The sequence below is a fragment of the Dryobates pubescens genome, chromosome 9, assembly GCF_014839835.1.
Source record: "Dryobates pubescens isolate bDryPub1 chromosome 9, bDryPub1.pri, whole genome shotgun sequence".
Classification (NCBI taxonomy): Eukaryota; Metazoa; Chordata; class Aves; order Piciformes; family Picidae; genus Dryobates; species Dryobates pubescens.
This window is the reverse complement of record NC_071620.1, coordinates 29925367-29953208: the sequence shown is the minus strand read 5'-3', so window position 1 is coordinate 29953208 and position 27842 is coordinate 29925367. Positions and strand designations below refer to the sequence as shown.

Sequence of the window (27842 nt, the reverse complement as noted above, 5' to 3'; positions counted from 1 at the left end):
ACTAAGTGTTTTGCCTTTAGTTAGAGCTGGGACGTGACTGTGATTACATGGAGGTGCTAGCTGTGAAATAAATACACTGATCTATGTTAATTAGTACATTGTTGACTGCATCACCTATTCATTAAGATGTTTGCCACAGTTAGTCTGACAGCGGGGCTGGAAGACCTTAAGTGGCCATCATTTTTGTGCCAAACGGATTAAAACAAACAATGTTCAGCACTTCTCAGCAGATCAGTGCTTGGCTGCAGCTGGTTCATACCAGGCTAACAAGTCAAAGTATCACATTTATTTTCTTTTTTTTCCCTTTTTTTCTTTCTAATAACAGTAATTTTTGAAAAATAAAGTGAAGTTTGCTTTGTTCACACCAGTGGCTATATCAGATCAAAACTATGTGAGGACATTTTTATTCTGAAGCACAGTAACACAGTTTAGATTATTTCATACCTGTGTTGAATTAACCATGAGTGCAAATTCAAATTGATCTAAGTATTTTTGTTTCATCTGCTGTGTAAATAAGCCTTAAAGCTCTAATGATTACTGAGTGGGGAAGGAGGCTTAATGGGAGAAATGAACATAGGGTTATCTGTCTGAATCTGCATAGAGCCTGAAAAATACCTGGTCAGTTACAGGTTTCCTGATGATTTCACTGATATCTTGGCTAGCTATGATCATTACCCTCTGTTCCATTAATGGTCACCCTGTCACTGAAGACTGACAAGGGGAGGTCATAGATTTGTACTATCTGACTTTGGTAGTGTCTCATTAACCTCTAGCCTAGGCCATATAAGATGGCCATCGCTCTAGAGCTTGTTCCTGAAAGCCAGTCGTCATCTAGAGGGGACACAGCTAGAGCAAATCTTCCCTGGGTCAGGGAGATTGAGGAGGTTGCTCTGAAGGTCAATTCATCCATTCCTTGGCCAGTACAAACAGGGAACGTGTTTTCTAAAACAGGCATTCAGAAGCAAATTCCCTGAGTTGAAGAGAGGATGTAGAGGGGAGGATGAGTGCACCTCTGGGATGGGCACTGGTGGGAGGAAGTTCTTCAGAGTCCAGGAGCTCCATCAGCATGTCCTAACAGCCAGCTTGTACCCACCAAACAAGAAGAGTGAGTGCCCTTCTGAAAGCTTTTGCTTCTGTCTGCAGACTGGGCTGGTCACAGCACACCTCTTACCTTCAGCTTACTTTTCACTCCACCTTTTACCTCTTAATCCCATTCTTAACCGCTGTGTAAAAGCCACAGCTCTGGTACACCTTAGTCAGGTGGGGAGTTTCATTTGATAGCAGACGTTTCTAATCTTCTCTCCGGTTTGGTATGTGTTTAAATGGCAAAACTTTGGCCCATGTTTAAAGTTTGGGAGCTTTTTAATGCACGCCTCTGTTGTCCTGCTGCCTGACCTCGGGTGTTTTTCTATGTCAATTGTATTTTGGACAATTTTAACCAAACTCAAGTGTGTCAAAAGGTATTAAGCCCAAGTGAATATTGTGTAAATGAGCAGCTGTAAAGCCGAGAGAGCATCTGACAATGCTGCTGCTGTGGGGAGGCTTACCCCTGACTTCACATGGGAAAATAATTCTGAGAGAGGGATCAGGGAACACCAGTCTTTAGATTCTGCTATTTATGGAACTACTTGTTTATTCTTAGAAATCCTTTGAGGGTACTTTTGTGAACTGAGCATCTACTCTGTACAAAAGCGTCTAGATGGTCTGTGACAAGTAATGTATTACTTTCTTTGATTGTACATGATTGCAGCATGTTCTGGTTCCCCTCATAAAATTATTGGCTTTTTTGGTTTATTTTCATTCATTCATTCATTCTTTCTTTCCTTCTTTCTTTCCCCAAGATTTCTTTCGACCTAGCAGAATATACTGCTGATGTTGACGGGGTTGGCACTTTGCGGCTCCTTGATGCTATTAAGACATGTGGCCTTATCAATTCTGTGAAGTTCTACCAAGCCTCCACCAGTGAGCTTTTTGGAAAAGTGCAAGAAATCCCACAGAAGGAGACCACCCCTTTTTACCCAAGATCGCCTTACGGTGAGGATCGCTGGCGGGGGTTGTAGTGTCTGCCTCTTCTCCCTGCTCATGTCTCAGGGCTGAAGTCATTGGGGTGTGAGATGAGGATGACGAGATAGCTCAAGTGACTAGACATGTTGAGAGGCATAACTGTATGAATTAGTGTAGAAAAAGTATTTGCTGCCATTGCCTGAGGGTTGGAAATTAGCATCTCACTTCATAAGCCTGTGTTCATTTAGCTCAGGGGGGAGGGTGGCTCTTCCCTCACAAAGGGTTGTGAGATACCTCTGGAGTGATAAGGTTTCAGGTTTTTTTGTTGTTGCCTGAATGAAGAAATCCCAAGAGCTCGCTTCTCCCTTCATGAACTTGCATGAAATTTGAAGCACATATTAAAGTGATGTGCGTGGAGGACTTTGGTGATAAAGTTTCAAATCAATTTGAGTGTTAAGGCAGCAGATTTTCGCTTTCATTCCTCCAAAGTCCTTTCTGGGGGGGTTTATTAGCGGAGGTCACCGCAGTGGCCTATTTCACACGCTCTGGCTGTGTTAATTGTATTGTAAAAGAAAAGATACTGGGCTTGAGTGTGTGTAAGAAAACAAGCAAGAAGGTGCCCAAATGCTTCCTGACCAGCTCAGAGGCTGCTCAGTAAAAGAGTATTTTCCTGTTCAGCTGCTGGCTATTGGGTTGGGTGTTTTTTTTTCCCAGTGAAATGTGACTAGTAGAGGGAATGAACCTAATTCTGATGCCCTCAGCTGTTGAAGTGTGGTCTCACCCTACAGGAGAGAGACCTGTATGCGTGTCTGTCTGGGCTGTGTGTAAGCAGAGTGGGTATCCTAATGCCCCATGGTTCTCTTTGCAGGGGCAGCAAAACTCTATGCCTACTGGATTGTGGTGAACTTCAGGGAGGCCTACAATCTCTTCGCTGTCAATGGCATCCTCTTCAACCACGAAAGCCCCAGGAGAGGTTAGGAAACCCGTGTGAACCTGTTCCCAATGCTGTGTACCTCTGACCGGAAAAATGAAACAATGCATCCACAGGTTTCATTTAAACCTGTCAGAATTCTGCAGGGAGAGTGTCAGGACTTGTGCCCTGGCACTCTGTGGAGCATCCTGGCAGTCCCAGAGCTTGCAGAACAGCAGCTTGCCCCCTTGAGCATTGTATGCTGCTTTGTTGCCCTCTGATGCTGAGAAAAGGCTGGTGTGTCTGATCTGGTGCTCTCAAGAGACAATTAACATCATTGTATCCCTGAGTTTTCTTTCCCTCCTGATAATAAGTTATGGTTAAAATGTTAAAATGACACATAAAAGGCAGGTTTTCCAAACATTTAGTTGTACAGCTGCATAACAGATGCAGTGTCAGGCGTGACTTGTACTCAGGATTTTTATTTGCATATAAATGCCAAATTAAGAGGCAGAAATAAGAGCCCCCCTGCCCCCTCCCCTCCCCCCCCCCAAATTCATAAGGCTAATGAGCACAGCCTGGTGTATTTTGAAAAATGTGTGGATTATGGCCCATACCTTCTGACAAGGTGGCTTTTAACACAGGGCTTTAAAATGCCATTCTGTTTAATCCTCAGTAGCAATGCAGCTTGAATTCCACTTAATCATCCCCTTTCCTCTTGCAGTACTTTATGAACAATTAATACTGGTATTTGGTTTGAGTGAGAGTCCATGGTTGATTAAAAGCCTCTTACACAACGACAGTTTTCCTCTGCCCTTGAATTACTATGACTGCAGAAAAAAAACACTAAAATTGAACTTTAAATACCCACAGAAAGCTGCACCCAGAGTGCAGAAGACTTTTCTTGTGGCCTTTTTCTGCAGGAAAAACAAATTCAAGTTTTACACGAATGCAATTACATAAATTACAGTCTGGTGCAAAATATAATCATTTAAATCATACTCAAAATACTAAGTAATATTTCTATATATTATTGTATGCACTATAAAGCCATAGTTGTGGCACTGCTATTAAAAAAAAAGACAAAAAGGACTTAGTGTCAATAGGATTTAACTATTGCATTCAGTCTTTGTAAAACCTCATGGGACAGGCAGCATTTACAGTAAATATGCGTCAAATACTTGGTGGTAACTGGCACAAACTTGAACATTGGAAATTCCATCTAAACATGAGGAGGAACTTTGCTTTGAGGGTGGCATAGCACTGTAACAGGGTTCCTGGAGAGACTGTGGAGTCTCTCCATCTCTCTCCTCATAGATGCCATCCTGTGCAACCTGTTCTAGTGTAACCTGCTCTGGCAATGGGGGTTGGACTTGATGATCCTCAGAGGTCCCTTCCAGCCCCTCTCATTCTGTGATTCTGTGGTAGTAGTTAGTTTATCACTCTGCAGGTGACTCCAGTCAAAGTTACAAGACAACCAAGTTCTCTAGATTGCTTCATTTAGGAGTCCTAATAGAATCACAGAATCATAGAATCATAGAATCAATAAGGTTGGAAAAGACCTCAAAGATCATCAAGTCCAACCTGTCACCCAAGACCTCACGACTACTAAACCATGGCACCAAGTGCCACATCCAAATCCCCTCTTGAAATACTTTGCTTTCTTTCAAATGATTCACTGAGATATATTCTTAGTGCACTGTAAACGGATGTCCAAATGCTCTGAGCTATCATTATGCAATTAAGACATTCTGATCCTCATAAAGAATGAGGGAATATGCAATGGTTTGTCATGACTTCCAGCAACACTAAGGAGCTGCTAGATGAAATTGAAATTCTAGGGACACATTTACAATTTGTGCTGCCTCTCTGTAGGCTTGTGCCATTCTGAAAGAGGAAAGCTCCAGTGCTCATTGCCTTTTTGATCCCCCTGGCATTTGTTCCAGCTTTGACACCCCTGAAAAGGAACTTCCAACCCAAAGTCTCATTCCAGAACCTTTAATGTCCCCATGGAGAGCCCAAGTCTGTGCTTTGAAGTCCCAGACTGTGCTTTTGGCTGTCTGTATGTGCTGGAGGCAGTTTTAACTCTTTATGCCACAAACAGGAACCTTCTCATAGAAATGGTTGTGGCTGGATTACATGCCATGAAAGCAACTGTAACCACAGCTCAAGACCTCTTTCTTAGTGTTTCTATGGGAGAAAGGATGAAAATTTATACAGAGGAGAAAACAAAAGAAAAGCAGCTTTGATGTTGTTTCTTAACAGCAGTTCATCACTTTCCTAGTGATCTTGAAGGCTGAAAAGGTGCTTTGGGAGGAAAAGAGGATTTATTTAATTGGGATTTCTAAATTCTGTGCAGAGACGGTAACATAAATGGACTTTTTCAGGTGCCTTACCTTTTGGTTGGTTGGGTTGGTGGTTTGTTTTTGGTTTTATTTTGTGTTAATGTTACTGATTTCAGAGATTCATGAAGGTTTATTACACTGAAGGGATGAACAGGACATATACGTGGTACATGTGCTGTGGGCTGTGATCAAGCACAGTGTTTGTATTGGGAGAATCAGTACTTGGAGTGAAGGAAGGTGAACTCCAGTTGTCTGATGAGTGGCTGGTCACTAAGGCTGGATTGAACAGACAACTATAAAGCATTTGCTTCATGATCTCTCTTCAGACAACATCCAGATACTGTACTGCTGGGGCTGTGATACAATGGCCTGATGACAGTGAGAGATACCTCATCTCAGGAGTTGACTCCTCCAGAGGAACTTGGGAGTACATACCTCTAATTTCAGAATGCTAGTCTTTTCCTTAGCCTTCCTAGCTTTAACTGGGAAAGGAGCACCAGCAGTTAATGCAGTGTACAATAGTAGGGAAGTCTACACAGAATTCATAAGGGCAAAGAGTGCTTAGGTCTAATATGAGTGGTCTCCTATTTCTCAAAACTACCAAGGCTCATGAGCAGTGCTAGCTTTGAGAAGTTTGATGTTCTGCTTTTATCTTGCTCTAGAAGAGAAAGGCAGCCACAGTGACTATATAAAAACTACCAGTGATGAATTCTGGGTTGTTCGAACCCACTGTCTGAGCCTTGCGTCTTAATTTGGGAGCAGTACAGCATTATTAAATGGCACACATACTTAGGTCCATGCTCAAGAGATCGATGTGTATGTAGCATCAGAGAATATTACCTAAAAAGGAGTGAAATGAATGGTTAAACTTCTTTGAGCCTTTCTGTAGTATTTTCCTTTCTAGCTTTTGCTTTCTTTTATACACTCTAACGTTCACGTAGTAGTCACTTTTATAGCATCTTATAAAAGATGCAATAGTCACTTTTTGGCCAGCACATGCTTTTCAGATCACATAAATCAAGACAGCTGCAATAAAGTGAGTAGGGTCACATGGATTTATGACAACAGAGGATCTGGCACAGCATTCCATGAATGATCTGGTAGTATAAGATAAGCATCACTTGCTTGCTTTGGGGACAAGGCCTGATTTAGCAATATACCTTACTAAAGCTGATTTCTTCAGTTACTTTAATCAGTTTTACACAGGTATAGATCATGTGTTTATTGATTTATGGCAATGCCACAGGAGAATGGGATCTTTCACGTCTGAAGCTTGTTTGCTGCCCAAATATGGCACTATCTGAAAAGCTAAATGCTCTCTACAGTGGTAGGAAGCTATGAGGTGGCTTCTGTTTAAAAAAAAAAAAAAAAAAAAAAGGAGGGGGGTGAAGATTAAAAAGAAAGAAACAACCAAATTAAAAAAAAGGCAAGAGGAAACCTAAAAAATTGTTACAGAATGCTGCATCTTTTTTTGTCCTGCTTTAACACAGTCCACTCTCACAGGCTCCTCACCACTGTCCTCCATCACAGATGGGGGGAAGCAAAAAACCCCTCTGGGTTGAGATAAGGACTTGATAGAGATGATACAACATACAGTTACCTTAGACTATTTTGCTGAAAAGCACAGCAAAAGCAGAAGCAGCAGCAGAAGCCAGGGATAAAATGATCCCCCTAGAACCTGCAGCCAGCCCAGTGGAAAACCAACACCATAAAACTAGCACCTGCAGCAACCAGAACAGGAAGCCTCTCATCTTACAATCTGAACTTCAAGCCCAATGATACTTTGCTTTTGAAGCTGGCGTGGTATTGAATACTCATCTGCAGATTGGACTCCTCCCATGACAGTTTTTTACTTAAAGATAACATTATGGGGTACCAAATAGGGTAGGTGGTAGCCACCACATGGCTGGTGATGGTTGAATATGGCTCCCCGTATTACCAGTGTGGAAATATCTGCCCTATAGCAATACTGGAAAGGTATTTCTGTTCAGTGAGATGACAATTTTGACAGTGGAAGAGTGAGGCAATTAGCATGTCTCATTTTCAGGAAAGCTGGAGCTTGATCCAAGCCTTTTTTCACACCACTGGAAAGATTCCTGTTCTTTGTTTGGCTCTGGATCTCACTAATACCTTCTTTTCTGAGCAAGAAAGCAAACTACTTGTTGACAGTGTCATTTATTTCTTCCCAGACAAGCCCTTCTTTTTTTTCCCCTGCTCAATTCTGTGCAAGGTTTCTCAGGTTTACAAGATGTGCCTTTGGATGTTCAAGATAACTTTCTGATTTGGTTAACCACTTCACTGCTTGCTTCATCTGATCTTTATCTGCCAAGATGTACAAACATGTACAGCATGTTTCCTGACACAATGCAGCAGAAGGTTTTGTTTGTTTTGGTGGTGGTGTTGGTTGTTTTTGTTGGTGTGTTTTTTTTTCCTTAAGTAATAAATACTTTGCCTCCACACATGACATCATAGTGTAGATCATTCAGTAGGGAATTTTTCTTTGTCTGATATGAGCCCTGGTAAAGCACTTGTCATCAGGCCATCGCTCTGTTGCCAGAGGGAAAGGATACAACTGCTCATTTCTGTGATCCTTTCAGCTGGGGAGGAAATGGCTAGGTGTTAGATTGCAGCCTGAATGCTGTCAGAGTGGATGTAAGAAGATTAAAATGAAAATAAGTCATGATTTAAAGAGAATGGGGAGCATTCTTTGCTTTTGTTGTGCATCTGGATCACAGGTTTGTCAGGGGGACAAGGGTGGGAGGTTCTCTTAACGTGAGTATGCCTTTTGAATTGATGGTGCTTGTTACCTTTTTTTTTTTAACAACCTTTTGCCTCTATTTTACAGAGAAGGCAAAAAGCAGATGGTGACATCTGCTACTGACTTTCACAAGCAATCCCTACAATCCCACTGTAACAGCTGCTTTCCTATAGAGATGTAGCCAATATCTGCCAGATTTCCCTTTCTCATTCCTTTTTAGAGGAGTCTAATTGCTTATCTCCTTACACACTGTCTGTGCTAGAGGAGCTTGGTCAACCTGGTACCTTTTCTTAATGGTGCCCTTTATATAAGTTTAGACTTGTGTCTAAGTGTGTAAAACAAACAGTTCAGAGCCGTGTCTCTTCCACATAACACAAAATTCCCCAGCCCACAAGTCTATCTGAACAGCAGAAGTCAGCAGAGTCTGGCTGACTCCTTGCTGGATGAAAAGAATGCTGGCAAGATTATCAGGGCTTGTCTGCCTGGCATGCTGCAGACACAATGGCGAGGTAGCATGGCTAACATTGAAGGAGTTACTCAGACAGTTGTGTGCTACAGAGCAGCCAAGATCTCTTCATGCTTTCTTGTCTGCATGTTTCAACAGAGAAAGCATGCAGTGTCCTGGAGACATGCATTCTTACAGGCTGTTCTCCCTGCTGGGAGACTGATGCTGCAAAGCAATCCATGCAGGTGTTTTCTTATCTTATAGACATCAGTGGGATTAAATGTGGGCATTGGGGTCTGCTCTACAGATGGATTTGCAGTACTGTGAACTGTAAAAATAGAGAACTGCCAGATAATAAATCTCTGCTATTTTACCTAAGTACATGTATGTTCCCCTTGAAAAAGATCTGACATTACAAAATAAGTGAATTACACAGAATCACAGAATGCGGGGGGATGGAAGGGATCCCTGGAGAATTCCAACACCCCTGCCAGAGCAGGTTCACCTAGGGTTAGAGTTAGGGTTGCACAGGATGGCACCCAGGCAGGTTTTGAGTTACTGCAGAGAAGGAGACTCCACCACCTCTCTGGGCAGCCTGTTCCAGTGCTCTATCACCCCCAAAGTAAAGTTCCTCCTCATGTTTAGCTGGAACCTTCCTATGGTCAAATTTGTACCTGTTACCTCTTGTCCGGTCTCTGGGCAGCCTGTTCCAGTGCTCTATCACCCTCAAAGTAAAGTTCCTCCTCATGTTTAGCTGGAACCTTCCTATGGTCAAATTTGTACCTGTTACCTCTTGTCCGGTCACTAGGCAATTCAGTTACTTCTGCTGATTTTAATCCTGATGCTGACTGGTCAGAGCACATAATGTTTATGGAGATTTTTGTCTAATTATTAAGTTGCTAATAAATCATCTTAATCTTGGGTGCCCAGTGTCACTTTCCTAGTACTAGTCAATACTGGTGCAATCACACCAAAATACAAGAGAGCTCCTTTTTTAAGCTTGTGTTTTAAAAGCAGTGCTAGACTTCTGAAATGAAAACTGCAAGCTGAGAATGGTTCTGCATGCTCTTAGCTTTGGGCATCCAGCTAGTCCTGGTCAGTTCCATGGAACTTGTCATGTAGGGGAACAAAATAATCATGTACATGAACTGAATCTGGATAGAAAAAGATCTTTTTCTCTCCAGAGTCACTGATGAAGGAAGGTGCCCTGTTGAACAGTGTTATTTCTGAAGCTATTTTCATTCAGTCTTCACAATGATAGATTGTGAGAATCCTTTCCATTGACTGTTTTTTTCTTTTCAGTCTCAAAGTAGCCCTGATTCTGTATTTTTCTCTGATGCACATTTCTGAGGTCTATCACAACTTTATCTGAGTAGTTATTGATATATCTCTTACAAAAATGAAGTAATTTCTTGCCTGTGGGTTTAGATTTTTGGAGCAGCTGCATTTGCAACCCAGATCTCTCCTTGAGCAAATTATCTTATCAGATGCATCTTTTTGTCATTAAATCATGTGCTCCCTTGTGGCTTGTACTCTGTGGAGAAAAAAAGTGGAGTACACTATTTTCCCTGATTAATTTCAACTTTTTATTTTCTTCTTTCTTTCTTTCTTTCTTTCTTTCTTTCTTTCTTTCTTTCTTTCTTTCTTTCTTTCTTTCTTTCTTTCTTTCTTTCTTTCTTTCTTTCTTTCTTTCTTTCTTTCTTTCTTTCTTTCTTTCTTTCTTTCTTTCTTTCTTTCTTTCTTTCTTTCTTTCTTTCTTTCTTTTTCTTTCCTTCTTTCCTTCTTTCCTTCTTTCCTTCTTTCTTTCTCTTTCTTTACTTCTTTCTTTCTATTGCTTTCCTTCTTTCCATTCTTCTTTCCTTCTTTCCATTCTTCTTTCCTTCTTTCTTTCCTTCTTCCTTTCTTTCTTTCCTTCTTCCTTCCTTTCCTTCTTCCTTCCTTCCTTCCTTCCTTTCTCTTTCTTTCTTTCTTTCCTTCTTTCTTTCCTCCTTTCTTCCTTTCTTCCTTTCTTTCTTTCTTTCTTTCTTTCTTTCTTTCTTTCTTTCTTTCTTTCTTTCTTTCTTTCTTTCTTTCTTTCTTTCTTTCTTTCTTTTTCTTTCTTTCTTTTTTTCTTTCTTTCTATTGCTTTCCTTCTTTCCATTCTTCTTTCCTCCTTTCTTTCTTTCTTTCTTTCTTTCTTTTTCTTTTTCTTTCTTTCTTTCTTTCTTTCTTTCTTTCTTTCTTTCTTTCTTTCTTTCTTTCTTTCTTTCTTTCTTGCTTTCTTGCTTTCTTTCTTTCTTTTTCTTTCTTTCTTTCTTTCTTTTCTTTACTTTCTTTCTATTGCTTTCCTTCTTTCCATTCTTCTTTCCTTCTTTCTTCCCTTCCTTCCTTCCTTCCTTTCTTTCTTTCTTTCTTTCTTTCTTTCTTTCTTTCTTTCTTTCTTTCTTTCTTTCTTTCTTTCTTTCTTTCTTTTCTTTCTTTTCTTTCTTTCTTTCTTTCTTTTCTTTCTTTTCTTTCTTTTCTTTCCTTCCTTCTTTCTTTCTTTCTTTCTTCCTTCTTTCCTTTCTTTTTTTCCCTGCCTGCCTTTCTTCCTCCCTGCCTGCCTTTCTTCCCCCCTGCCTGCCTTTCCTTGCTTTCCTGCCTTCCTTTTTTTCAATGTCAAAACAAAAAAAACCAAACAAAAAACCCCAAAACAAAGCAAAAAAGCAAGCAGAGCATTCACACAGCTTACAGAATGTCAAAACTACTCAATTTGGAAAATCCTGCTGTGTGATTCTTAACACTTCTCAGGTTACAGTATTCAGATATCAGTATTGGTTCCTTAAACATAATTTCCAGGATTTTTCTCTGATGAAGTATCAGCCCACAGCTTTGAAATTAAACATTATGGAAGATCTGGAAATCAGCAGTGGGAAATGGAGTGGTCAGAGTATGTAGTGTTTTGAAGGATTATCAAAGTGTCCATCAACTAGTAAGCTGTAGTAAAAATAATAGGCATTTTTCTTTAAACCTCTTTGAGTTTTGCACCAAGTAAAAAGTATAGCCCATGTATAGTTACTTTATTTTTAGCATATTTAATGGTCCCCCCCAGATCATGCAATGTTTAAGAAAAGCAGAGCAAGACTGGTGTAAGAATAACTCAGTAACTGGGAACATGAGAGCTTGATTTCATGTAACAGAAGCAGGCAAACCCCATCTTTGGTGCCTGCTCCTTAAAGTGTCCGTGGTACCAAAGAGCTGGCACCAGCTTTTGTTGTGTTGGTGAATTCAAGATCATTGCCAAAATAGCCTCAGAAAAGTAACTTTAGAAATAACAGGTCATGCCTGAATTTTTACTTGTGGCTCATAATGATGCTTTAGAGAAGTATTATAATCTTCAACTGCGCTTACAGAAAAAAATAAGCTCTTTGTTTTGAAATCGCAGGGGTGAAGCAATTCTGGGGCTGAGTTCATTAGCATGCTGCAGCTATTGCACAACTTTGGTCTGCTGGCAACTAAGTGTCGTGTCTCCTGTCACTTTGGTTCTGCAGGTTCCTTCGGGGTTTGGTGGTGTGGTGATGTCATCTGGTTTACCATCACATTTACAGACGGTGATAACCAGGCATCAACACCCATGAATGAACCCACAGAGTCATCAGGGAATGTTCACTCATTTTTTCCCAAATTATGCATGTGTGAGAGTCTGTGGGTGATGCTTGGAAATGGCTCCTGTGTGTGGAAGCCTGATGAAAGTGTCTTCAGTAAAATTTATTCTAAAAAGCAGACTAAATCAATCCAGGCTTGATGTTGTTTCTACTGATTAAAAATCAGCTAGTTAATCAGTTAATCAGTTAATACAAAAGGCTTGCTACTGAATAAAATCATTCTGAAAGATTTAACCAGTTTTTAAAACATTTTTTTTTTCTCTAGAGTACTAAAAGAAAAGTTAACTAAGGAGAAATAAGAACTAAAGGGAAAATTAGAACATTAATCCTCAATGGATTAGAGAAAATGCCTCTTACTACTCTGTAGCCTATTTGGAGAGAAACAGTTAGGCAGCCAGATGATGTGGTAAGTTCTTTTTGAATGTTTCTGTCTTTTAATTACACAGAGTATCAGAGCTGTGATCCCACAGATACTTACAGTGGTACCTCGATGCTCATGGGCTCTGACTCCAAATATATTTCCTTTGATTTTAAAAGGAACGTTATTACCAAATAAGTTAGTTGGCTCAGTTGCCTTTATCAGCTTTTCAAACCTGCTGTTCAATGACAAGAGCATTCAGATGTTTCAGAGCGCTGGGAGACCTCTGTAGTGAAAAGGTGAGGGTTCCACAGAAAGAGCTCAAGACAGAAGCAGAGTTAATAGTTTAAGAGAACATAATAATTCCCTAGTTCTGAAAGCAGAATGAGTTAACTATGCAATGACATAGGCAGCAGCTACCTGGAAATGTTTCCTTAGCCTCATTTCCCTAAAGTAATGTTTGTGGGAAAACCTGCTAAGTTGAATAAAATCCATTTTAAAATGAATGAAAAAATGTGTTTCCTGTAGTACAAGACAATCTGTGATGCTTGGAAAATACCGATATATTGGTACACCAATAATGCCCAATTAAAGCAGCATAGAAAAATACCACACAATGTGTTTCTGAATCAGTCCAAGCTGAAAAATACAAAGTTTTGAAATGTAAAGTTATGGGATAAGAAAACTTCCTCTGGGGAATTCTCTGTTAAACAAGTATTCTGATCCAAGAGTCAGGTATTTTAAGAACATTATCCAGAATTGTCAGAACCACTCCACCGGGGCAGCAGAAGGACAAGGTGGCCCCTTTGTTTGAAACTTCTCTTTGGAACCAGTCCTGCATGTGAATCCAGTTCTCTGTCCTTTGGGCTCAGTTCTGCCCAGGCTTGGTTCTGTGGGCTTTATCACACCTGTCTGTTGAGGAGGAAAACTACTTCCTGGGGAGACTTGGAAAGAACTTCTTAAGGAGACCAGTTGCCCTCAGCTCATTGCTCCTTTAGCTCTTTTCCATAGGAGACCGGGTTAGATCTGTTGTTACTGCCCATCGTGTAACACCAGGCAACTCTGCAGCTGCTTAACTTTGGATTGAACTAGTGGGGGAAAAGATGAGGGCTCTCTTGTAGATGAAATAAGTATGCTCAGGAAAATCAGGAGATCCATCTTGAATCATAACAATTGCCAAATTGTTTACTCACAGGCGCAAAATACTTAGAGAGTCTCCTTAATCTCCAATTATTGTTGCCCTCTCATCTTGACCTCTCTTGAAGTGTTTTATAAACAATTTAAAGAATAAATGAAGTATTAGAAACAGTTATTATAGAGCAGGCGAAGTTATTTGCTTTCCTTGAGTGAAGGGATATAATTTATAAAGAGCTGATTGCACTCATCTGTTCTCTGAGTAGCCTGTGAGTTTACTTTACCACAGCAAGGCAGAATAACAGCAAAATTGTGTCATGGAAGCCAAGTAAGATACTGCAGTAGCAGGAAACCCAGTTGCCTTGTTCTACGTTCATTTGTCTTGTCCATCCTTTCTGTCAAATGATCACTCGAATCAAAAGCATTCAAAGAGATTTTCTTCCTTTGCTGTAATGAGAACAACAGAGACTTTTGTTCTGTGGGACATTCCTGGTAGGTCTTTCCTCCTTTGACGTGGCTACCTGCCAGCCCTCGTTATTATTGAAAGTCACTTCGTCTAATAGGTTTTATGAAGTAGCTCTGCCCAGCCTCATGGCTGTCACTGAAGTTGTGAGTCCAGAAGAGTAGGAATATGGAGTTCTGATTCAGTGGAGCTTAGCTTCAGTGAAGCTGTTTCAAGTGGGAATGTTCATGGCCAGCTTTTTACTTCAGAATTGCTCTTTCTGTATCAAAATTAAAATATGGTGGAAAGCATCTTGGATCTCTTTGCCTTATTGATTTTACCACATTGCTCCTGCCTCGACTGTTGTTCACAAAGATCAGTACTAGGAAATTGCCTTCTGAGCCACAAGGTGCAGAACTTACTAAGGAGATGTTGGGCTTGAGGCTATCTAACTCCAGCTCTGGCAGAGAAGGGCTAATTATAGGAGGGAATGTCTGGAGGATTTCAGAAGTTCCCTCTGTAAGTCTGCAGGGCATTCCCACCTCTGTTGGGATGAAATGAGAAGCAAGAGTCCTGCCTGGAATCATCAAAACAATGGAACCTATTAGATACAGCACAGTAGGAGCTGGGGAAAAAGATGCTTGTTCCCCCTCTTAGGTGGCTTTTTCTGTCTCTTTTCCAATCTCCCTGTGAGGCAGACAGAGTGGAGGCAGTAGAGCAGCAGGGAAGAGGAAAGGGTGACAGCGACTGTCTATTCCATGCCAGAGAACAATTCTTTAGTGTCCCTGTGCAATTAGAAGACCATTTGTCAACCCTGTCATCTGCCAACCACAGTTCTGTAGCCCCTGGAGAAGCTTATCTTACTGTGGTACCTTTGTTTTCCCAAGCAGATACAAGAGAAGGCACTGCCATTTCCAAGACCAAGTAAAGGAGTAGGGCAGGATGTGGTAAACACATAGACAATTACTTCTTCATTTCTAATACTTCTGGCAGAAGCAGTGGGCTGAGGGATATATGTTCTTAACAGGCAGCAGGTGCCAGCATAATGTGATTCAAAGTCCTGCAGTAAATCTGAATCCTGCAGTGATTTTCCTGCAGGTCTAACACCTTTAGAAAATATACCTAAGACACTTCTGAAGCACTCTGTGTCTTTCACAGTCTGAACAGTAAATTCTGTCGGTAAATGTTGGGTAGATTATCACTGCAAGGACTGAGACCTTTGTTCAGAAGAGTGTGGTCAGAGGAAATCAGAGTTTGAAAGATGGTCCTTTGCCTGCTGCATCTGGAGCCTATGGGATGCTCTTGGGAACAAATGGAGTTTTGGCTTCAGCTCAGGGGAGGTCCCTTGTCACAAGATGACATATTAAGGTTGTGCATACGGGTACAGAACCCTCACACTTCCATACTGTGCAGCATTTCACATCCAGGAGATAACAGCCTGTAGCTGTTCTAAAATAACAGCTACATTTTTCCTCTGCTTATGTCTGATTACTGGACTGTTGGGTCCCTGTTGTTTATTCCTGCCTTGATCCTTCCAGGTCCATGTGTCCTGTTAATCAGGTATGATACTTTCTGCCAGATAGCCCTGGTACCTGAAATGCTGGGCACTGTAAATGCTCTTTTAAAACTCTCATGAATAATTGCCAAAAGGCGGTGGCTGCAGTATCCCCAACAAACGCAGGTTATGAATGGTCCTCTTTTTAAGCCTAGAATTCCTTTAAATATGCCTGTTGGGTTTTGAGTACCTGCAGTTAAATGGTGTTGCTTTTGGCAGGACTTGGTGAGCAAATGAGGCATAATCTCTCTGATCTCAGTAGTCTGGTCAGCCAGCCATGACATTCTCAGTGTCTTTTCTTTCTACACCCTGTCTGTAGCTCAGGCAGCTCTCAGTGGGGTTGCCAAAGATCACCGTGTGCAGTGAAGCAGCAGATGGCAGGACAGTGGAAAATATTCAGCCTCAACCCCTGGGTTCATGTGGGGTTCAGGGTTAAATTTCAGTGGTTTCCCTCCCTGCTCCTCAAGCTCCTCCATGAACTGTCCTTTGAGAGATGAACTCTTCAGCTTGCATTGGGAAATGATTTAAAATGAAGTTTTGTCCAGCTTTGAAAGTGAGTTCTATGCTGCATCAGGAAAATGAAGAATTCTGTGGCCAGTTACAACTTTCCTCACCTCCCAGAGACCCTAGTGTGGGCATAAGAAATGGGCTAAATATGAAAACATCCTGAACACTGTGAAAAAAGTAAGGGAAAGAACATTGCAAACTTGATTAACTCAACAATTTTGTAAAGGCTGAATGAGGAAAGGCCCTGGGCAACCTGGTCTAGTTGAGGATGTCCCTGCTGACTGAGGGGAGGTAACCTTTGGAGGTCCCTTCTGGCCTGGAACATTCTGTGATTCTATAATTCTACAAACTGAGCTCAGACTTGTGCTCTGATAAATCCCTTATTTGCACTTTTCGTTTCTTCCCTTCTCCCTTACTCCTTACCCAGGATGGAGAGTTCTCACCATGACTGGATGGTCAGTCTTGGGGAGCAGAGAGCAAGAATGGGATTCTTTGACAGCGTATTTTTTCTGTGCCCCTTTTATGGCCACTCTTAAAGCCTTGCACTGAGTTAATCCCTTTTTGACTCTTCCAGGGTACTCCTCTCATTGTTCCACAAATACCAAGAGCCTTAACTGTCTCAAGTTCCTGTGAAATATTGACATTTTATCCTCATTTTTGAGGGTGAGAAACTAAGGCATGAAAAATAATTGTCTATGTTGCTGAATTGATTGATGTTCAGAACAAAACTCCCAGCTGAGGGCTTGATATCAAGCACACAGAGGAACATGTGTCAGTGACTCCATGAGGATCTTGATTAAAGTAACTTTCTAAGCATCTTTTCAGAATTTTCAGAAGAAAACAGGCTTTTATTCACTTTTTCATGGCAGCATTGATCGGTCTGGGCTCTGTGAATCCATCATTTTTATTACAGTTCATTATCTTTGTTTAACTTCAAATTCCACAGGACCCTGCCTGCTTCATTCCCCACAGGACTGAGAGCAAGGGGGGCAATCCTAATAGGAAAAAAAAAATGCAATATGCAATTAATTTAGAGGTGGTTTGTGTATCATTGTGCATTCAGAAACAACACTGGCATAGAATCATAGAATCAGTCAGGGTTGGAAGAGACCACAAGGATCATCTAGTTCCAGTCCCCCTGCAGTGAGCAGGGACACCTCACACTAGATCAGGCTGGCCAGAGCCTCATCCAGCCTGGTCTTAAACACCTCCAGTGATGGGGCCTCAACCACCTCCCTGGGCAACCCATTCCAGGGCTTCACCACTCTCATGGTGAAGAACTTCTTCCTCATGTCCAGTCTGAATCTCCCCACCTCGAGCATACATAATCCTAGCTTCTAGTGCTAATTTTCCTGCTTTCTTCCTGAGCATGTTAATAGCATGTGTTATGTGCCTGGGCGTTTTTCGTGAGGGCATGCACAACTACCTATGTGGACATTGGAATGATGTGAAATGTCCCACTAAAAATACAAAGCCAGGAAATGCAGAATTGGGCTAACTTTCTGTCCTGATTTCACCCCATTGTGCTGCAGCATTGTAGGCATCTCAGAACAGCAGGTGATCTGACGGCCGCCTCTGTTCCGAGAGGAAGTGTAAACTGGCTTAAATGGGAAATACCACAAAAACAGGATGACAATGAGTTTAGGGAGTCCACAAAGGAAGGAGTGCTCTTAAAAATGCTGCTATTAAAACAGCAGCGAGCATGGCAAGCTGAACAGTGCTAAAAGGATATTTGTAGCCGAATGTGCTCTGGGTTGTGCCCCTTCCCAACTGTTTTGTTTCAGGTTTTCTTACGCGGCGTTTTTGCGGTGACTGGACCTGTTAATGGGGGGGTGCTTAAGTTTGGATTCCTCTCTGTAAGCTTCGGTAATCTGACTTCAGTGAAACTGCACTGCTTTGTCCTGCCAGAAAATTGAGTGCTCTAGGTTTAGAGCTGTGTATTTGTTTTATTATTTTTTTCTTGTACTAATTACAATAGAGAAACACTATTCCCACACAGAAAGAATGCAGGAGTGGGATTCAACTCCAGTGGCAACACTAGGAAACGAGAATACTCATTGAAATACGTGTACCTTCCAAAAAGCTGCTCTAATTTCAGTGTTTTTCCTCTGTTCAAGTGATTTTCGCAGCAAATAATGGTGTCAGTTTCTTAAGGTCAGTTTCTTTGCCAGTTGCCTGTTTCATTTCGCTGTGGAAATCAGCAGCATGCCCAGGGTTTGACCTTGAGGGGTGTTTGCTCACAGTGGTTGGTTTTACACACCCTCTAGAGGTATCTTCTCTGCCTATGAGTAAGCTGCTGCCCTGCCTGGCGACATGTCCATGTCAGGGTTTGAGTGTGGAGGCTGGAGCACCCTTGCTTAATTTCAGGGGCCCTTGGGAGCCATCATGGCCCATTCTGAAATATGAACCTTATTTTTTATGGGAAGTTTAATACAGCTAGGTGAAATAATGTTTGTATTGGCTCTCTGAGTACAGGAGGTCAACACATGTATTGGACAAGCATGTCCAAGTCTTTCCAGGAGCAGAAGGGACACGCTGTCTTTGTTGGCTTGCAGTCTTCCTGGAGTATTACTAGCTTGTCTTTGCCTTTCACTCCTATTCTCTTCTTAAACTAGTAGGGATGTGGATCTACTTGTTGGTTGGACCCCCTTCCTCCATAGTTACTTTGAAGATCATTTCAAGGGGGATTGTTGTCAAAATGCTACACTTGAGTGATGCTGCTTTGGTTTCATCCAAGAGAATGACTTACGGTGCTGTCCTCTTCTGTTGTCAGCATCCCTGCTCACCACTGTGCAGAAACACAGGGAAATGGAGTTGGCCAGGGCAGGCAGGGTGAGCTGTGAGGCCATCTCATGGCCCAGGTCACTCACCAGCTTGACCACATACCACAGCATGTACGGGAGGAGGTTTTTAACTCTTATGTCAGAACTATGTGATTTCTTGTTTAGTCTGTTTTGAGTCTAGAGTTGAATCTGCAGCTGGAACAACGTGTCCTCACACTGGTAATCACAGTCTATCACAGGTGATGATTTGTGGTATCATCACCAGTGTTGAAGATGTACTTCTCCTAACAGCCTAGCTGAGAGTCTAATTATTTGTAACACAGAAGATGGAAGAAAATGTGCTTTCCTGACTCTTATGTGCCTTGTTCAAGTACTAGAAAAAAACATGGGTCTCCTATATCTGCAGAGGTTGAGATTTATTTTTCTCTTTCTGTCCAACTTTCACTGGTCCCCACTTTGTTCCTTCTCAGTGAGTTTGTTTCCCACAGTTCTCTCCAGCAACTTGAGCATATAGCTCAGCTGTGGTTTAAGACCCTCTCTTGGTAACTCCAGGAACTGCTGTAGCAAAGAAAGTCCTGAGAGGAAAACAGTTGAGTCACAAAGCTCAAAAGGGAGGTAGATGGATTTAGGAACTTCTTGAGTTATACTGTAGAAGTGTCAGACCCATCTAGGGCTGATGGTTAGTTTGTGTAGGAGGTGAAGTTTCACCTAAGTAATTTGGCTGTAGTTGGACCATTTTTCTCTCTCCAAGAAAATACATCAGCCCTGACTCATCAGAGTTGTATGCTGCTGTGACTAGGTTGAAGGTTAGATCGTTACTATTCAGAAGAAATAAATGAAAGTTCTTTTTACTGCTGACTGGAAGGGAAATGACGCATTTTGTACTCAGAAATGTGCCTAATTTGCACTAATATGGGTGCACAGAAAGACGTGGAAGACCTGTGCAAGATTTGGCCCACCATGACCACCATGAGCTGATGGTCCCAGCCGCCTGGAGAACCTGAGAGCCCAACCAGTCTTGGCCCTGCAGAGGCCAGAAGGGCAAAGAAACTGTATTAGTTAGTTGTGTCACCAGGTAAGACTGAAAGCCTTGCCTGCTTCATCCCAAGGGAGTGCTAAGGTAAAGGCTGAATGTCTCAGCTTGATCCATCAAACAGCATGTTTTTTTGATGTACTACTGGTTGCTGAGAGGATGGAGGAGCAGAAAGGCAGGGAGAAAAGGAAAGGGATGTTAAGTTTAAGGGCACAGATGCCTGAACTATTTAACAAGATAATTTAAAATCTAGGGATTTATTTTTTTTTTTGTGCAAGTTGCCTTAGACTGCCTGTTTTTTCCATTGTGTTGCCAAGGACTGGGTTTTCCTTCTGGCTGCATGTGTTTCTCGCTATTGTAGCACTAACTTAGCAAGTGTGTACTTAACTCCAGCTGGTTACACATGTTTAAACAACGCAAAGACTTGTGCGCGCTCCTGCTTACAGCTCAGACATGTGAGGGCTTGTCTAATTCTGTGACAGCTTAAATGAGAGCTTTAAGTGGGTGACATTGGTTGTACAATTTAAAAAAGGTATCTTAACTGAGCACTAACAAAACAGAGTGGACAAAGACATTTAGCTTTGGTTTACAAGGTAGCGTATCGGAACTGCAGTCCTGAAATCAAAGTGAATCGTGTGGAGCAAAGGACTGAGTTTTCTGTAAGTGAAGGCTGCTCTGTTTATGTAAATGTCATTTGGGAACAGGAACGGCATTTTTACATATTGTTTTCAGTATTAATGTTTGGTTTTCCCTTTATAAGAATCTTTGATGCCTCACCTTTTCCTGTTCAGCGTACAGTTCCTGAGGGGAAAATATTTTAATTTAAGAAAAATTCTATGGAGGAAACATACCAAAATAGCCCCTTTTGCTCAGCAGTTCTTGCTGGTGTGTCACCCTGTCCCTTTACCAAGCTCATGTGGGAGAGCTGAGACGTGTAATAATTATTTCTGAAGAAGGGCATTTGAACAGGAAATTTCATACCCTTGTGTTACACATTATACATGCGGACTATCTGATAATTAAACATCTTGGTTTTTTCACAGCCACTTTAGAGAACTGCTGCTGTGGAGTCACAGAAATCATCCTTTTGGGGATGTCATTGCTCTTTGGGAGGTGGAAGCCTCCATCTGTTTATATGCAAAACAGTGGTGAGGAGTTTAAAGCCCTGATGACAGATCCCTGGTGAAGGGTTAGCGCCACTGCATTGCAGGGCAGCATGGCTTGCTGTGCTGGGACAAATGTCACTTTGAGTTCTCATCCTCAGGGGTTGTTGGTCTCACCTTACCTCAATGTGCCTTTTTCACAGGGCTTACTGGTTGTCCCTCCACGTAAGCCTCATGCTGTCTTCACACCCACTGGGAAAAAGAAAACTCTACTTTCTGTGTTCCACTGCTTTTCTGTTTTCCTTCTCTCCTCACAAGATTGTCTCTCACTCTTATTTTCCCCTCAGATGATATCAATTAATAATTATTGTTCCTTCTATGCCCAGTTCATCTGGCCTCCCGTTGACAAATTTTAAAGGCATAACCTAAAACTACCACGTCCTCATTGTCCAAAAGTTCTTAGTGTGCAGGTTGATGTCAGGGACAGAGTTCTTGGGCTGCAGAGCATCAGACCCCTTCATGCAGATGATGATTCTGACCTCTGCACACTTTTACCTTCCTGCCTCAATGTCCTCCTTTTTAAAGTACAGGTAGTGATATATTTTCCAATACTCAAGGAGTTCCATTGAAAAGCATGGTGCAAATGGAAGATAGGGCCAAGCAGGCTTTGCACATTTTACTGTTAACACTGAAGAGTTCACAATGTGTGTCAATATGTTATAAAAGGAAATAATTCCAGTGATATGCCAATGAATGTATTTGTGAGCGATATTTAAAGGAGCTAGCATCACTCCCTTTTATTGAAATCACACATTTTGAAGTAATACCAAGTGAGGATCACTTGATAAGGAGAGAGTTTTATCCTCATGTTATTAGACTGTTACTTTCTATTCATGATCCATATATTTTATTGTTACATGATTATTTCCACTGGGGGTTGACAAAGAATAAATTTTACAAACAGGCCTATTATCAGTAGCTTCATTTTTCCTATTTGGAGTTCTCATGTGTCTGTCTGAAAAAGCTGGTAGTATGTAAACTGAAAACGTTTGAAAGACATTGTAAATGTACTAAAAACCTGAGAACCCCACTCTTAAAAGGCAGCATTGCAGGTTTAAAGGGCAGAGGCAAAGATTGGAAATGCTGTGATGAAACAGTGTATTTCCAAATAGGCGCTGCAGGATTAAAATGTAAGGATTAAAGCCCCGTGTCTCATATTGCAGGAAGTGAAATGATTTATTGCTCAGGTCAGGAAGATGTTTCCCATGCAACGCGTGACTTTGCAATGAGCTGCTTGTGAATCATATCGCCCTTGTTGCGTTGGTATTTTGTTTTGTGAATATCTGATGGTGGCCTTTGTAGAAAGCTGTGTGAAAGTCACACGGTGATAGAAAGAACTGGGAAGGTTAAAAAAAAAATCAGTCTTAACAGTGACTTTTCCTTTGCTTCCAAACAGTGATGTTTCTGCTTTGTATAATTGTTGTGCTGAGAACAGCAGGTTGCTATTTTAAGTTGAGAGTGAATGCACAACTGAAATGCACAGGTGAAACATGTACTATGTAGCTGCTTTACTCATTTTCACGGAATCACAGAATCACCAAGGTTGGAAGAGAGCTCAAAGATCATCAAGTCCAACCTGTCACCACAGCCCCCATGACTAAACCATGGCACCAAGAGCCACATCCAATCCCCTCTTGAACACCTCCAGGGATGGTGACTCCACCGCCTCCCTGGGCAGCACATTCCAATGGCTAACAACTCTCTCAGTGAAGAACTTTCTCCTCGCCTTGAGCCTAAACTTCCCCTGGTGCAGCTTGAGACTGTGTCCTCTTGTTCTGGTGCTGCTTGCCTGGGAGAAGAGACTAACCCCCTCCTGGCTACAACCACCCTTCATGTAGTTGTAGACAGCAATAAGGTCTCCCCTGAGCCTCCTCTTCTCCAGGCTAAACAATCCCAGCTCCCTCAACCTCTTCTCATAGGGCTTGTGCTCGAGGCCTCTCCCCAGCCTCGTTGCCCTTCTCTGGACACGTTCAAGTGTCTCGATGTCCATCTTAAACTGAGGGACCCAGAACTGGACACAGGACTCAAGGTGTGGCCTAACCAATGCAGAGTACAGGGGCAGAATGATTTCCCTGCTCCTGCTGGCCACACTATTCTTGATGCATGCCAGAATGCCATTGGTCTTCTTGGCCACCTGGGCACACTGCTGGCTCATGTTCAGCCAGCTGTCAATCAGCACCCCCAGGTCCCTTTCTGTTTGGCAGCTCTCCAGCCACTCCGACCCCATTTTACCAAATGAAGAACTGTATCAGCTGTTTTGCTCAAAGTACAGCTGAAAAATTCCATGTAAACACAAAATATGGAAGGCTAATTTAAAGATCTGTAACTTTTTCTTTTTCTTTTTCTTTTTTTTTTTTTTTTCTTAAATCTAGTTTACACTGACATAACTTCATTGACTTAAGTGTAATTGTTACTGATACTCACCAGTGTCAGCCACAGGAGACCCTGGACTTCATTTCACAGGAAAAAAAAAATGGATATTGCTTTGTTCTTTTATTTCAGCTTATTAGAAAAATGGGAAAGCTTCTCCTAGAATGGAAATTATGAGCAGTGTGGATTTTCAGGCAATCAAAACATTTTAGTGATCTCATTAGCTGTATCATTTACAACACAGAGATGTTAAAAGAAATATGTTTCTTTGGGTTAGTAGAAGCACTGGGTACACAATGTGTTTGAACATGTCAGGCTTTCGCTGGAATCTCTGCCAGAACTGGAGAAACTTGGAGCAAGAAAGAAAACCACCCTTTTTCTTGTGCCAGCATCTTTGGAGACAGAAACCTTGTTATCATTGTATTTTATGCAAAAGTAATTAAAAAGCTGCTACATCAACTTGATAGACTGTACTAGGCCTGCATCTTAGCTGATCATAGAATGATGGAATGGTTTGGGTTGGAAGGGACCTTGAAGGGTCATCTAATCCATCTCCCCTGCAGTGAGCAGGGAAATATAGATAGATAGGTAGATAGATAGGTAGACAGATAGATAGATAAAGTGGTAGTTAAATGATAGTTAAGTGTTGCTGTTAAACGCTCTCAGAGTGACTGTTATTCTATGATATTACCAGGATTAAGGAGGGATTTTCTACTAGTAGGGATAGCAGTCCTCCTGAAACCTCAGCTTTGCCACCAGTGGAGTTTTGTAGGTAGCCTTTAGAGCTTGGAAAATGAGAGTTCTTGAAAAGACACAGTTACTATAGCAGCAGCTCTTAGCACTACTGCCTCATGTAACCCACAGATTCTAGAGAAAAATGCTTGAAACAGACAGTTGCTCAGTGGTGTGCAAATGGTGAAATCCCAGTGCTAAGGACAGGAATCGGGGTTGGTTTTTGGGGGGCACCAAGCTTTGAAGCTGTAGGTGCATGGAAAGCATGCTTCCCAAAGCAACGTGTGTTAATGAGAGATGTGCTTAGCTTTTTGAGCTGTATCTTTGCCAGATGTAGATAGTGTCCTCCTTGAGGTATGAGCTGCCCAGGCTGTTTACCACCTTGAGCCAGGCAGGGCTGGGGATACAGAGCTATTGCATTGTGCATCTGCTATTTCTTTTTATTGTGGTGGTGTTCCTCTGGTGGTTTGCTGACCAGCTGTGTGTTTTACAGATCAGGTCTGCTTGATGAGGAATCCTTGCTTAAAGCTGTGTCTAGGATAAATGGGGTTTGGAAGTCAGACCTTATGGTTCCTGTTGGAATGCTAATGATCTCAGAGGGAGGGCTGGGGTTTTGAAAACAAATCTAAGCTAATGCCTGGGGTTCCTGACAGAGCTGTTAATATCATGAGAACTCATGTTTAAGGCCTCTTTTAAAATGTAAAAGCTTGTCAGGCCCTGCTCAGCCAAGGCTGTTTGGAACCGCTGAAGTGTGTGGACCTTTGCTACATCTGGCCGAATCTCTGCTGTATGCTTCAGCAATTCCAGTGCTGTCAGTAGTGACGCAAACCAGAGCATCATACAGCCTATCGTGGGTTGGATGTATCTACTGCACAGATAACTATGCAAGGCAGCTGGCCCAGTGAGCAAGAGCGACTCTTCTCTTGGTTACCATAGGATGGTGAGCTCCCAGACCAGCGCTACTATCACCCATCTTGAAGAAGTGATCTAATAAGTCAAAATACATCACAGATTGACTGCAATTTTGAACACTCCCCATCCATTCATGCTATATGTGAGCAGCAAGGCTTGTTTATCAAACCCTTTGAAAGTGAAGAAGCAGAAAGCCATGAAACAAATGTGGGACTTGGATCTCTCTCTCTTCCCTGCCATTCTAAGCTGGCTTCTGTTGCTACCACCGACACGTTTCCACATGAGTCAGTAATGTCAGTAACATAATAAAGTTGGCTTTATTCAGGGGCAATAGCTGATGGCATTTTAGCTGTTTCATTGTCTTGATACGATAAAAATCAGCATGAAGTGGTAAACACTCTAGGAACTCCACTCACTGGCTGGCACTAACTCCACTCGCTGGCACTAACTGGCCATTCTATGGAGGAAAATGCTTTTGTAGGTTCAACTCAGCAAGTTCTCAACGCTTCCCGAGGAAGAAGGAACTAACCTTTGTGTGCCGCAAAAGGTACTTTGTAATCAGTTAGAGAAAAAGATCTGTAGCACTCCACATAGACCTTTCAGATAGAATCATTCCTGAGGAAAGAGACATTCCGTCTGCCAAGTTTCAGGCCAAAGCAAGATTTTACAGCCTGATTTCAAACCCCTAGGACAGGGCTTTATAATGGAAATGCTGACACAGCCTTAACCAGTTTGTTTAACTCCAGTGGGCATCAGCTTAAATTCTAGTTACGATGTGCATTTAATGGCAGGGGATCAAACATGCACTGTAATGGGATATTTTAAGATACTGTGTTTGAAGAGAATCGGTCTTTAAATGTTATTTATGAACCATGTCATTTAAATGCTTCTGAAATGTGCCATTCAGTCCTTGGTTGCTTGGAAAAAAAAAAGGCTAAGCACATTTCTCAGAACGAAGAGTCACATAATTTTCTTCCACAGCTTTAATGCTGAGGCACTTCCAAGAAGAGGGTTGGTATTACCTTGTTGAACCCTTACTGGAATATTTCTGGGAAATGCAGGGTTTAATTTTTTTACTGTGGTGCTCTTCAGTTCTTCCTTTCAGCCTTTTGAGGTATACTCTGATTTTGCTTGGGGAAGATCTTTGAAGACCATTTCTCTCCAGTTATCAGTGACTCCGCAAGAAGACAGCAGCTACTAGTATTTGCTGTGTTGTGCTGAACAAATCTGCTTTTCTTTGTGCAGTGTCTGCCTTATATTTCAAGTTAAGTTGATATCCAAAAATGTGCCTCTCTCACACAACTTAATATGCTTATTTATTTTTATTTTTGTTTTCTCTTTTTTTTCCACTGAGGAAGTGGCTTCTCCAAAGTGGAAGCTGATGTTCATTAGATGACAGTAAAACTTCTCTTAGTGCAGATGATAACTAATACTCTCAGTACCTTGAATGTACCTTGAATGTACCTTGAATGTTACCGTCTGGAACATACATTGTCTCTGAAAAAAAAAGCTTCTCCTTCAACTGTGATTTACTGAACAACATAGAATCATAGAATCAATAAGGTTGGCAAAGACCTCAAAGATCATCAAGTCCAACCATGGCACCAAGTGCCATGTCCAATCCCCTCTTGAACACCTCCAGGGATGGTGGATCCACCACCTCCCTGGGCAGCACATTCCAATGGCTAACAACTCTCTCTGTGAAGAGCTTTCTCCTCACCTCGAGCCTAAACTTCCCCTGGCAGAGCTTAAGACTGTGTCCTCTTGTTCTGGTGCAGGTTGCCTGGGAGAAGAGACCAACCCCCTCCTGGCTACAACCTCCCTTCATGTAGTTGTAGACAGCAATAAGGTCTCCCCTGAGCCTCCTCTTCTCTAGGCTAAACAATCCCAGCTCCCTCAGCCTCTCCTCATAAGCCTCTCACCAGCCTCATTGCCCTTCTCTGGACACGTTCTAGAGTCTCAATGCTGAAGGTTAGGACATGTAGACATGGCACTTCAAGGCATGTTTTAGTGGGCATGATGGTGTTGGGTTGACCATTGGACTTGACGATCTTAGAGTTTCAGAGCTAACCCTAATAAGTTTGTGTAATATTTTGGATCTATTTTTAATTAATTAGGAATAATCTGTGTGAAGGTTTCAAAGCCCTTTGAAAATGTGAAAAATGGGCACAATCTCTGGAGCAATGGCAGTCTGGCTGAGCCAAAGATACCCCATTCCTGGTTTCTGTGAAGGCAGAAGTTCATGCCTGCTGGGAGCCCATCCAGCCAGGCGCAGGCTACCACAGGGCTTCATGTTCGGTTGTTGCAGCAGCAGGCTCACAGTGCTCATCCTGGAGTTTGGGCTGGTTTCTTCTTGGGACAATCATATTTCTCCTGCTGAGTTTGCCGAGTGCAGGCCAGAAGGAGGACTTGGGCTTCTGTCCTGCAGTTGACACAGTTGTGCAGGTTTTTGAGGAGCATTGCCATATAAACATTCCCTAGCATACTTTATTCCTGAAATTTTGCAAATCACACTATTTTTTTAAGGTTCCTTTATATGTGAACACTTTTTCAGGCAACAGAGAGATCATACAGTTGTCATTCTTTGCAAAACAAACACAGACTGATGATATATTCTAAATGGTTAATAACCAGGATTACAGTTTGTTCAGCAACTGACAGAAAATAAAAATTCTATCTCAGTCCTGTGGTAAGCTCTGAAGTATTTAATTAGTTAGGGCCACACCTTGAGTCCTGTGTCCAGTTCTGGGCCCCTCAGTTTAGGAAAG

The 27842-nt window shown here is 41.9% G+C and overlaps 1 protein-coding gene across 1 annotated transcript in view; it reads left to right on the top strand.

The window, feature by feature from the left end:
• GMDS (GDP-mannose 4,6-dehydratase) overlaps nucleotides 1–27842 on the top strand; it is a 370458-nt gene that overhangs the window by 117200 nt on the left and 225416 nt on the right. Inside the window, exons 5-6 of the mRNA XM_009903807.2 lie at nucleotides 1842–2034; nucleotides 2873–2977. Of these exons, the coding sequence (XP_009902109.1) occupies nucleotides 1842–2034; nucleotides 2873–2977 (298 nt within the window). The remainder of the gene's footprint in view (nucleotides 1–1841; nucleotides 2035–2872; nucleotides 2978–27842) is intronic.